Source organism: Hyla sarda, chromosome 9 (assembly GCF_029499605.1).
Source record: "Hyla sarda isolate aHylSar1 chromosome 9, aHylSar1.hap1, whole genome shotgun sequence".
Taxonomy (NCBI): Eukaryota; Metazoa; Chordata; class Amphibia; order Anura; family Hylidae; genus Hyla; species Hyla sarda.
Genome location: NC_079197.1, coordinates 87,929,998 through 87,942,862, shown reverse-complemented (window position 1 = coordinate 87,942,862; position 12,865 = coordinate 87,929,998). Strand labels below are relative to the sequence as shown.

Sequence of the window (12,865 nt, the reverse complement as noted above, 5' to 3'; positions counted from 1 at the left end):
TTTTTTGCGTTTGTCAAAACCGCTGTAACAATCAGCCACCCCTGTGCAAATCACCTCAAATGTACATGGTGCGCTCTCCCTTCTGGGCCTTGTTGTGCGCCCCCAGAGCACTTTGCGCCCACATATGGGGTATCTCCGTAGTCGGGAGAAATTGTATTACAAATTTTGGGGGGCTTTTTTCCCTTTTATCTCTTGTCAAAATGAAAAGTATAGGGCAACACCAGCATGTTAGTGTAAAAAATGTATTTTTTTACACTAACATGCTGGTGTAGACCCCAACTTCACCTTTTCATAAGGGGTGAAGGGAGAAAAAGTCCCCCAAAATTTGTAAGGCAATTTCTCCCGAGTACGGCGATACCCCATATGTGGCCCTAAACTGTTGCCTTGAAATACGACAGGGCTCCAAAGTGAGAGCGCCATGCGCATTTGAGGCCTGAATTAGGGACTTGCATAGGAGTGGACATAGGGGTATTCTACGCCAGTGATTCCCAAACAGGGTGCCTCCAGCTGTTGCAAAACTCCCAGCATGCTTGGACAGTCAACGGCTGTTCGGCAATACTGGGAGTTGTTGTTAATACAGTGGTTCCCAATCTGTGCCCTTCTAGATGTTGCAAAACTACAACTCCCAGTATGCCAAAACTGTCCAGGCATGCTGGGAGTTGTAGTTCTGCAACATCTGAAGGGCCAGCTGTTACAGAACTACAACTCCCAGCATGCCTGGACAGTAAGGGCATGCTGAGGATGTGTAGTTTCTGGAAGGGCACAGTGGTCTCCAAACTGTGGACCTCCAGATGTTGCAAAACTGCAACTCCCAGCATGCCCAGACGCCAAGGGCTGTCTGCGCATGCTGGGAGTTGTAATGTAAGGGGACCAGATGGAGCAGTCCAGATCGCTTTACGGCGGTCTGGACTACAGCAAAGGTCCCGCGACGCCGCCGAAGATCAACTCACCTGTCGCCACCGCTGCCGTCTCCACCGCCGGGATCCGGGTCTTCAGGGACGAGGTAAGTACCGGGGCCGGGCCCCAGCACTCCCCCGTCCCCCACCGCGTCCTCTGGTCTTCCTCCCGTCCTCTCCGAACTTCCAGGGGCTGGACAGGGCGGGAGGAAGTAACCCCCCCCCCTGCGATTGGTCGGTTAGCTAACCGAGGAATCGCAGGGGATAGGAGGAGGTGGCATGCTTGCCACCTCGCCCCTATACTTCAGCATGGTCCTGGCTGTCTGTGACAACCGGGATCATGCAAAATTAGCAGGTGGTCGGGTCCCAGAGACCCGATCAGCCCGGAATCGCCGCAGATTTCCCTCGCGATTTGCGACGATCGCCGACATGGGGGGCCTACATGGCCCCCCTCGGCGTTTGCCCAGGATGCCTGCTGCAGCATTTCAGCAGGCATCCGCTTCCGATCTTTGCCCGGCGCGCGGCAGGGACCGGAAAACGCCAGGACGTACGGGGACTTCCCCGCACCCTGGGCTTTAAGGACCCAAGACGTCCCCGTACGTCCTGGCGTTTTCCGGTCCCTGCCGTATGTCCTGGGTCCTTAAGAGGTTAAAGGGGTACTCTGGTGGAAAACATATTTTTTAATAACTGTGCCAGAAAATTTTATAGATAAGTACTTTCCAGTACTTATTAGCAGCTGTATCCTACAGAGGAAATTCTTTTCTTTTTTAATTTCTTTTTTGTCTTGTCCACAGTGCTCTCTGCTGACACCTCATGCCCATATCAGGAACTGTCCAGAGCAGGAGAAAATCCCCATAGCAAACCTATGTTGCTCTGGACAGTTCCTGACACGGACAGAGGTGTCAGCAGAGAGCACTGTGGACAAGACAAAAATGAAATTAAAAAAGAATAGAATTTCCTCTGTAGCATACAGCTGCTAATAAGTACTGAAAGGATTAAGATTTTTAAATAGAAGGAATTTACAAATCTGTTTAACTTTCTGGCACCAGTTCATTATAAAAAAAATAAAATAATAATAAGTTTTCTCCCGGAGTACCCCTTTAAGTTGTTTTTCCCCCCCTATTTTTTGTCTGCTCCAAATTATTTTGTTTCTTTTTTTAGCAAGACACATTATTTCTTTTAGGGAAAATGGTCAAAAATCGGGAAAAAAAAAAACATACTGTTTATTCACTAAATAATATTATCCCAACCCCCCCCCCCCCCAAATTAATCCCCTAGTTCTCGTACACAAAGCGTTGCTAAATATGTGTAAACTGTATACACATAACTTTAGCTATAGTGCCAAAAACAAAGGCGCTGTTTTAGCTTTAAAGGGGTACTCCGGTGCTTAAACAAAGGATAGGGGATAAGATGCCTGATCGGCCGCTGGGGACCCCCGGGATCATGCACGCGGCACCCCGTTTGTAATCAGTGGGACTGATTACCGGGAACCGCAGGGCCGGCGGCGTGTGACGTCACGCCTCTGCCCCCATGTGACGTCACGCTCCGCCCCGAGTGATGTCACGCTCCGCCCCTCAATGCAAGCCTACGGGAGGGGGCATGATAGCTATCACGCCCCCTCCCGTAGGCTTGCATTCAGGGGCGGAGCGTGACATCACGCGGGGCAGAGGCGTGACGTCACACGCCGCCCGCCCTGTAGTCGACCATAATCAGACCCGGAAAGAACATGCTCCGGGTCTGATTACAAACGGGGTGCCGCGTGCATGATCACGGCGGTCCCCAACTTCCGCGATCAGGCATCTTATCCCCTATCCTTTAGATAGGGGATAAGATGTTTAAGCACCGGAGTACCCCTTTAACTGTTTCACTCTCCCTTAGCTTTAAAAGCTGCCCCTGTTCTAAGAACCCCACCAAGTGCTTGAATGAGCTGGGAGAAGCATTAAAGGGGTACTCCACTGCCCCAGCATTTGGAACATATTGTTCCAAATGCTGGGTGCAAGCTGCGAAGGGTCATGACGTCACACAACACCCCCCCCTAAATGCAAGTCTATGGGAGAGGGCGTGACAGTTGCCACACCCCCTCCCATAGACTTGCATTGATGGAGCGTGGCGTGACATCATAAGGGGTGAGGCCGTGACATCACAACCCCCCACAGCCCGCACCCAGCATTCAGAACAAAATTTTCCGAATGCTGGGGCAGTGGAGTACTCCTTTAAGCTAACCACTTCTCTCTCCATCTGTCTCCTTGCTGCAGGAGGATTGTAAAGAGAGTCAATGTACCTCATCACCTGCAGTGAGGAGAGCGGAGTGCTTCTTCACACTCATTCTAGCGGGGTCTCAGTATCCAAACCCTGACTGATCTAAACCTTTGACATGTCTCAATGAAATGTAAAAAGTTTTTAAATGATAGTGACTGCTAAAAAAAAAGGCAGTACTGGTGGCCTTGTAACAGATCGAATGATTGCCAGTATATAGTGGCAACTGCTGGGTCTAACACCAGCCTATATATGTCCAGTATGTTCTAACACCAGCCTATATATGTCCAGTATGTTCTAACACCAGCCTATATATGTCCACTATGTTCTAACACCAGCCTATATATGTCCAGTATGTTCTAACACCAGCCTGTATATACCCAGTATGTTCTAATACCAGCCTGTATACACCCGGAATGTTCTAACACCAGCCTGTATACACCCAGTATGTTCTAACACCAGCCTATATATACGATATGTTCTAACACCAGCCTATATATACCCGGTATATTCTAACACCAGCCTGTATACACCCGGTACGTTCTAACACCAGCCTGTATACAACCGGTATGTTCTAACACCAGCCTGTATATACCCGGTACGTTCTAACACCAGCCTGTATACACCCGGTATGTTCTAACACCAACCTGTATACACCCGGAATGTTCTAACACCAGCCTGTATACACCGGGTACGTTCTAACACCAGCCTGTATACACCCGGTATGTTCTAACACCAGCCTATATATTTCCAGTATGTTCTAACACCAGCCTGTATACACCCAGTACGTTCTAACACCAGCCTGTATACACCCAGTATGTTCTAACACCAGCCTGTATACACCCGGAATGTTCTAACACCAGCCTATATATTTCCAGTATGTTCTAACACCAGCCTGTATACACCCGGTATGTTCTAACACCAGCCTGTATACACCCGGTATGTTCTAACACCAGCCTGTATGTACCCGGTATGTTCTAACACCAGCCTGTATACACCCGGTATGTTCTAACACCAGCCTGTATACACCCGGTATGTTCTAACACCAGCCTGTATACACTCGGTATGTTCTAACACCAGCCTATATATACCCATTATGTTCTAACACCAGCCTATATATACCCAGTATGTTCTAACACCAGCCTATATATACCCAGTATGTTCTAACACCAGCCTGTATACACCCGGTATGTTCTAATACCTGCCTGTATACACCCGGAATGTTCTAACACCAGCCTGTATACACCCGGTACATTCTAACACCAGCCTGTATACACCCCGTATGTTCTAACACCAGCCTATATACCGTATATACTCGAGTATAAGCTGACCCGAGTATAAGCCGAGACCCCTAATTTCAACCCAAAATCCCAGGAAAAGTTATTGACTCGAGTATAAGCCTAGGGTGGGAAATACATCATCCCCCCCTGTCATCATCCAGACCCGTCATTAACATCCTCATCATCATCACCGCCTGTCATCATCCAGACCCTTATCATCATCACCTGTCATCATCCCCTTGTCATCATCCCACACATCCCCCCTTCATCATCCCCTTGTCATCATCCCCACCCCCCTTCATCATCCCCTTGTCATCATCCCCACCCCCTTCATCATCCCCTTGTCATCATCCCCACCCCCTTCATCATCCCCTTGTAATCATCCCACACACCCCCCTTCATCATCCCCTTGTCATCATCCCCACCCCCCTTCATCATCCCACACCCCCCCTTCATCATCCTCTTGTCATCATCCCACACCCCCCCTTCATCATCCTCTTGTCATCATCCCACACCCCCCCTTCATCATCCTCTCCTCATCATCCGCCCTCAGTGGTCTTCAGCCATCGGCTGTCCGGGCTTGCTGGGAGTTGTAGTTTTGAAACCTCCGGAGGTCCGCAGGTTGAAGACCACTGCAGCCTTCGACATCATCCAGCCCCCTCTCACCCCCTTTAGTTCTGTACAGTACTCACCTCCGCTCGGCGCTGGTCCGATGCTGCAGGGCTGTCCGGAGAGGAGGTGGTCCGGTGGGATAGTGGTTCCGGGCTGCTATCTTCAGCGGGGAGGCCTCTTCTAAGCGCTTTGGGCCCGGCCCCAGAATAGTCACGTTGCCTTGACAACGACGCAGAGGTACGTTCATTGCCAACGTACTTCTGCGTCATTGTCAAGGCAACGCCTCTATTCCGGGCCGGAAGCGCGGAGAAGAGGCGCCCCCGGTGAAGATAGCAGCCCGGAACCACTATCCCACCGGACCACCTCCTCTCCGGACAGCCCTGCAGCACCGGACCAGCGCCGAGCGGAGGTGAGTACAGAACTAAAGGGGGTGAGAGGGGGCTGGATGATGTCGAAGGCCGCAGTGGTCTTCAACCTGCGGACCTCCGGAGGTTTCAAAACTACAACTCCCAGCAAGCCCGGACAGCCGATGGCTGCCCGGGCTTGCTGGGAGTTGTAGTTTTGAAACCTCTGGAGGTAGGCAGGTTGAAGACCACTGCGGGTGGAGAGTTCACTCGAGTATAAGCCGAGGGGGGTGTTTTCAGCACGAAAAATCGTGCTGAAAAACTCGGCTTATACTCGAGTATATACAGTATACGATATGTTCTAACACCAGCCTATATATACCCGGTATATTCTAACACCAGCCTGTATACACCCGGTACGTTCTAACACCAGCCTGTATACACCCAGTATGTTCTAACACCAGCCTTTATATACGATATGTTCTAACACCAGCCTATATATACCCGGTATATTCTAACACCAGCCTGTATATACCCGATATGTTCCATTAAAGAAGATTTGTAGTACATTTCTACAACAAATACCGATTTCCATTCATCTGAACTAGGTTGTTTTGGCAGCAAACACATGGATATCTGTAAGCTCTATGCAGATAAATGGGGCAGGTGCTAAAAACCTCTGCAACAAATATGTCAACTCGTTTCTACACAGGTTTTTTTTTCTGTAGTTTTTTGGATATCTGCCACTGCAGTTTTTGAGCTAAAGTCAAACGTGGATTCAGTAGAAAGGAAAATGAAAGTCCTTCCTTTATATTTCCCATTCCTTTTTAATGCACTTCTGACTTTGGCTCAAAAACTGCAGTGGTAGTATTGAAAGAAAAACTGAAAAAAACCTGTGTGGAACTTAGCCTCATAGTGTCAATTGTTATTAAAACAGAGCACATTTCCTCTGTGGGAAACCAGGTTGTAAAAAAATGCTAAAAGGATAAAGTCTTCAACCCCCTGACCCTTGGGGAAAAGACTCTGAAATGGTAATGAAAATAAATAATTAAAAAGAAAATAGAAACTAAATTAAACATCACATCCCCCCCCCCCCCCCCCTAAAATGTGTCCACTGGTCTTTAATGCAGTGATACCCTATATTGTCTGTGTAATATATTAAAATATATGTTATATAATGGTGAATACTGATATCAAATCTATTTTTCATTATGGTTATATGATTAGTAAAAAAAATAGCTAGAATTAAAATAAGAACCAATGATACAGTTATGACCCTTGTAGAAAGCCTAACTTTGTTTAGAGGCCTATACTCTTCCCTATGTTTATTTTATGGGTGAGAATTTGGCAACTGGCAATGTAACCAAGGGCCCTGATTTACTAAGAGTGGAGTGGAGTTTTCTTTGTGTGTTCTATATATTAATGTTTCCCTACATTTTGCTTTTTTACACATTCTCTGAGCTGTAGGGTTTTCCGGAGCTCAAATCCACCACATTTTCTGTGGAAAACTTTGTAAATATGTTGGGATTTTTAACATGTCGAGGACATGCCCCCTTTTTGGCAACCACGCCGCTTTTTTGGTTTTTCTGAGTAATATAGGGAGTTGGTTGGTTTTTTTTATTTTTTGGCGCAAATTCTGCCGCACAACCCAACCAAATAGGGGCCAATATCTCCTTGTTCTCATTCTCTACTTCCATAACTGGTAAGACCTAGCTAACTTGTGTCTTTAATCAAATGTAACTCATTTTTATCTTTTTAGGTAAACTACACATCTCCTCTAGTTGCTCTGCAGTTCACAGAACTGCCCCTTAATCGTGACATCACCATACAGTGCAAGATAAATGGACAAGACATTATCAATGATCATAAGACTGACCGCTTCCTGGGCAGAGTAATCTTCATGATGAACATTGGATGAATGGCCTCATATTTCCCAGTTCAGGAAACTTACAAGTGGTCATAATCAGACTATTACTTAATTTCTTTTATTGCAGCAGTTATACCAGTGCTGTCACCTGAATGAATCAGTACATACTTTACTAGGCCACAGTCTATGAGATATCTTCCTGCGTGCTACATCTAGTCATAGACTTGGCCTTCATGGACTAGTGAGAGAAAAGCACCATGGGAACAGGGCAGTGAAATAAGCATCCATAAAACTGAAACGTATGGGAAAGCCATTGTTCAAGTCACTTGGTCACATTTGGATACCCACCATACACTGCGGCTCTCCCATTCATAAGAACAACCATTCAAGGAGTTTTTACTCATGGCCTGTTAAAAATTTAAAAATAAACATTGTACTAATATTTGGCCTATTTGTTATAGTTCTTTAGAATGATAAGAATTATATTTAGTTATAATTGCAACTTGGACTTTGAGCTTTCCTAGAGTAGACATCACAAATGAGTTTGTCATTGTTCTGTATGTAGTGGAGATTGAGAATAAGTCATTATACATAGATTGTATATCATTAAAAAAATTACTAAAAACACTGCAGACATTGAGTCCCATGTGCCATAAGTGTTTTAGAAAAAATGGGGCATATTGCCTATAGAAATCAGTCTGTCTTTCATTTTTCAACGGTGAAAAAATAATTGTCCATTTATTACCTTACTACAGAATACTTGATAAATGTATGATCACTTGGGGTTCGACCACTGTGACCCCCCTGATCACAAAAACAGTGGTCTCCTGAGTGATCACCACTCCTTTTCCTGTCTATGGAACCGACAGAGAATCAAGTTTAACACTATAGAAACCTAACTCTGTAGGTGTAACAGTGATGATTCTAGGCAAAATTATCCAAATAAAACAGGTCGGACAAGGAAAATAATAAACAAATAAATACTGGTTTATTGCAGTATTAAAAAGCGCTACGGACTACACGTTTCAAGTGGTGGGACCCCCTCCTCCTCATTTCCAGAGGGGGGGAAGAGGGGTGTCCCACCCTTGAAACGCGTAGTCCGTAGCGCTTTTTAATACTGCAATAAACCTGTATTTAATTGTTTATTATTTTCCTTGTCCGACCTGTTTTATTTGGATAAGTTCTCCACCACGGGTGAGCACCTAGAATCATCACTGTGACACCTACAGAGTTAGATGTCTGCACTGCTACACAAGACCGTCTGGAGGTTTTTCCTGGTACAGAACAGATGAAGGCAGCACCCCATTGCATTTACCACGAGGAGTGGGCTATGTAACAAGGTGTTGTGCTCTTAGCATAACACCTAAAGGTGAGCACACCATTTTTACCATCCCGCACTATTTTGATTGTTGGGAGTAACAGCACATAGCTGCACTTTTGTCTGCTTCTCCTTTTCTCTATATTGGAATCCAAGTTTAGCACTATCAGCACAAGACAGTGAATGGATCTATGGATACAAAGGCAAGCTACCGCTGCATTCACAAGGGAAACACAGGGACCACCATTCTCTTGGTCATTGGGGGTTTCAGCAATCATACATTTACCTATCCTGTGGATAATGATAAATGCTGTTAGTGTGTTGTTGAGCAAATGTTATTTGTTATGTGTGTCTGATGGTTATAATTGCCATAAGTAAAATTTTTTAATATAAGCACCTTGAAGGCACATTTCATATATTTTATAGAATAGTTGTCAAGAAATTCATATTTTTGAGAGATCTGAATGTAAAGGGCACAGAAGTTTCAGTATTTTAACCCCTTAAAGGGGTACTACCGTGCTGACAACTTATCCCCTATCTAAAGGATAGGGGATAAGTTGCCTGATCGCGCAGGGTCCAATAGCTGGGGACCCCCCGCTATCTCGCAAGCAGCACCCCGCTCTCATCAGGCCCCAGAGCAAACATCGCTCCGGGTCTGATGACTGCCAATCACGGGTCCGGAGTATCGTGACGTCACGGCTCCGCCCCCATATGACATCACGTTCCGCCCCCTCAAAGTAAGTCTATGGCAGGGGGCGAGACAGCTGTGTTCGCTCCGGGGCCTGATGAGAGCAGGGTGCTGTGTGCGAGATCGCGGGGGTCCCCAGCGGCGGGACCCCGCGCGATCAGGCAACTTATCCCCTATCCTTTAGATAGGGGATAAGTTGTCAGCACTGTAGTACCCCTTTAAGGACCAAGCCCATTTTGACCTTAAGGACCAGGCCAATTTTATTTTTGCATTCTCATTTTTTCCGCCTCGCCTTCTAAAAATCGTAACTTTTTTATATTTTCATCCACAGACTAGTGTGAGGGCTTGTTTTTTGTGCGACCAGTTGTCCTTTGTAATGACATCACTCATTTTACCCTAAAATGTATGGAACAACCAAAAAAAAACTATTTGTGTGGGGAAATTTTAAAGAGAACCGCAAATTAGCATATTTTGCTAATTTTGGAAGGTTTCAATTTCTCGCCGTGCAATTTACAGTAAAAATGACGTGTTATTTATTCTGTGAGTCAATATGATTAATATGATGCATACTTACTTTTCATACTACTTTTCTATTATTGTTGGGGAGGGGATTTTTCAAATATTTTTTCCTTTTTTAAAACTTTTTTTTACACTTTAATAGCCCCCCATAAAGGACTATTTATAGCTATGAGTTGATTGCTAATACTGTTCAGTGCTAGGCATAGAGCATGGCACTGATCAGTGTTATTGGCTATCTTCTGCTCTGGTCTGCTCGATCTCAGACCAGAGCAGAAGAAGCCGGGAAGGTGGCAGAGGCAGGTGAGGGGACCTCCGTCTGCCATGTTAACCGATCTGATCAGCATAAAATATAGCCGCGGCATCTGAGGGGTTAATGGCAGACACCTGCGTGATCACGGATGTCGGCAATTATCGGCGGGTCCCTGGCTGCTATCAGCAGCTTGGACCTGCCGCACATGATGCGCTCATCGCTCTGATGCTCGCAGTCATGTACAGGATGTAAATATACGTCCTCGTGCACAAAGTACTGCCGCACCAGGATGTACAATTACGTCCGTGGTCGTTAAGGGGTTAGGCTGCAGCACTGCTAAATTCTTGCTGACAGTCTTCCTATATATTGCTAGGAAATGTCTATTTTTTCTATAGCAACAAAAGTAAAACCTAACCGCAGTGATCGTAAACCTGTGGCCCAGCTCTTGCAAAACTACAACTCCTAGTAGGCCCTGAGAGCCAATGGTATTCACATCAAGCTGGAAGTTGTAATCTTGCAACAGCTTAAGAGACACTTTGGAGATCCTCAATCTGTAGTTTATAGAAAGAGATATCCTTATATATGGATATGTCAAAAAAGCCTGATAAATGCAGGTCTCACCTTAGCTGTCTTAGTAGATGTCATTCAGGAGCACATGTAATCTTGGCCTTCTTTCCATTAAAAAGCATGGAAAATGCAGAAATCCACCAACACGAAAGCATACCATAGGTGGAAGCCATAGCTATCAGGCAATAATAACCCATGCAGTGGATAAGATGGCAATATTCCCCTAACACCCATTGGGCTATTTAGTCATACATTTCCAGTAAGAATAACAGATGAACAGCACAACAGAGATCTATATGAAAAGATGCTCCAGAATTGTTATTTCATGGGGAATACATGCAGTGGCGTTGCGACCCGGGTGCGGGGGATGCGGCCCGCACCGGGTGACACCAACCTAATGGGGTGACACCAAGACGCTCCGCAGCACCCACACCCCCTCCCCAGCTACACTGACACCCCCCTATGTGCCAGACCGGCCTCCCATCCGTCAGCACCCCCCCCCCCCGCCTGTGTGTGCGGTGAGCCCGTCCGTTAACAACCCCCCCCTTTCAGTGCGCCCGTCCGTCATCACGCCCCCCCCCCCCCTCACCTTACGCCCCCCCCCCCTCACCTTCACCAGTACTGTGCCCGGTGCATTGCCGTGGAATGAGATTTGCCATAGAATGAGATGGTCCGCCTCCATCACATCCTATTGGCTCTCTCTTGTCACGTGACATATTTAAACGTCACGCATCGATGCGCACAGCAGTGTCAGTTTGGCCATCACAGGGAGAGGATCTCCTCACCCTGTGATAGCTGAAGCTGTACGGAGCTCTCATGGCCTCTGTGGCCCGACAGAAGTTCACACATGTACGCAGCTCATACGGCTGCCTCATATACATTTACTCTATTATTACATCCACAGCGCTATCGGGATCCCTATGCCGCTGTCATCAGTGTGCCTCCCCCCGAGCGGCCCACGCCCGCAGCTCTACTCCCCGTCCCCCGCAGCTGTACTCCCCGTCCCCCGCAGCTCTACTCCCCGTCCCCCGCAGCTCTACTCCCCGTCCCCCGCAGCTCTACTCCCCGTCCCCCGTAGGTCTATTCCCAGTCCCCTGTTAACGCTCAGGGAGCGATCAACAGCGCTATGGGGATTCCTATGCCCGATGCCGCTGTCATCAGTGTGCCTCCCCCGAGCGCCCCACGCCCGCAGCTGTACTCCCCGTCCCATTAACGCTCAGGGAGCCGGGAACAGAAAGTAGAGCATCGGGCGCAGGTAAAGTAGTACTGCGCATGCGCAGCACTACGCGAATAACAATCTGCGCCCGATGCTCTACTTTCTGTTCCCCGCTCCCTGAGCGTTAACGGGACGGGGAGTACAGCTGCGGGCGTGGGGCGCTCGGGGGGAGGCACACTGATGACAGCCGCATAGGGATCCCGATAGCGCTGTGGATGTAATAATAGAGTAAATGTATATGAGGCAGCCGTATGAGCTGCGTACATGTGTGAACTTCTGTCGGGCCACAGAGGCCATGAGAGCTCCGTACAGCTTCAGCTATCACAGGGTGAGGAGATCCTCTCCCTGTGATGGCCAAACTGACACTGCTGTGCGCATCAATGCGTGACGTTTAAATATGTCACGTGACAAGAGAGAGCCAATAGGATGTGATGGAGGCGGACCATCTCATTCTATGGCAAATCTCATTCCACGGCAATGCACCGGCCTCCGCTCCCACGTCTGCGCCGGCCTGACGTCACACCGCATGGCCGCGCAGGGGCACGTCAGTTACGTCACTCGCATTGCGCCCGGTGAGAAGGATCGCTGCGCTGGATGGGTGAGTGTGTGTGTGTCTGTCTCTATCTATGTTTGTGTGACTCTGTGTGTCTGTGTGTGACTGTGTGTTTGTGTGACTCTGTGTGTGACTCTGTGTGTGTGTGTGTGTGACTGTGTGTGACTCTGTGTGTGTGACTCTGTGTGTCTGTCTGTGAGTGTGTGTGTGACTCTGTGTGTCTGTGTGTGACTGTGTGTTTGTGTGACTGTGTGTGACTCTGTGTGTGTGTGTGACTCTGTGTGTGACTCTGTGTGTCTGTCTGTGAGTGTGTCTCTCTGACTGTGTGTTTGTGTGTGTGTCTCTCTGTGTTGTATGTGTTTTTTTTTGTGTGTGTGTGCATGTGTGTGCGTGTGTGTGTGTGTGTGTGTGTGGGGAGACTTTGACGCATTGTGGGGAACCTGCAAGGGAACCTGCGGCCTAATGTGGGGAGTCTATGCTACCTAATGTGGGAAGTCTA

At 47.5% G+C, this 12,865-nt stretch overlaps 1 protein-coding gene across 2 annotated transcripts in view; it reads left to right on the top strand.

Moving 5' to 3' along the window:
* The window catches only part of ATP1B4 (ATPase Na+/K+ transporting family member beta 4), a 176,786-nt gene extending 168,911 nt beyond the window's left edge, over positions 1 to 7,875 (top strand). For both annotated transcript variants that reach the window (XM_056538679.1, XM_056538680.1), the window contains exon 9: positions 7,148 to 7,875. In XM_056538679.1, the coding sequence (XP_056394654.1) occupies positions 7,148 to 7,306 (159 nt within the window). In that variant the 3' untranslated portion in view covers positions 7,307 to 7,875. The remainder of the gene's footprint in view (positions 1 to 7,147) is intronic.
* Positions 7,876 to 12,865: the final 4,990 nt, after the last annotated feature.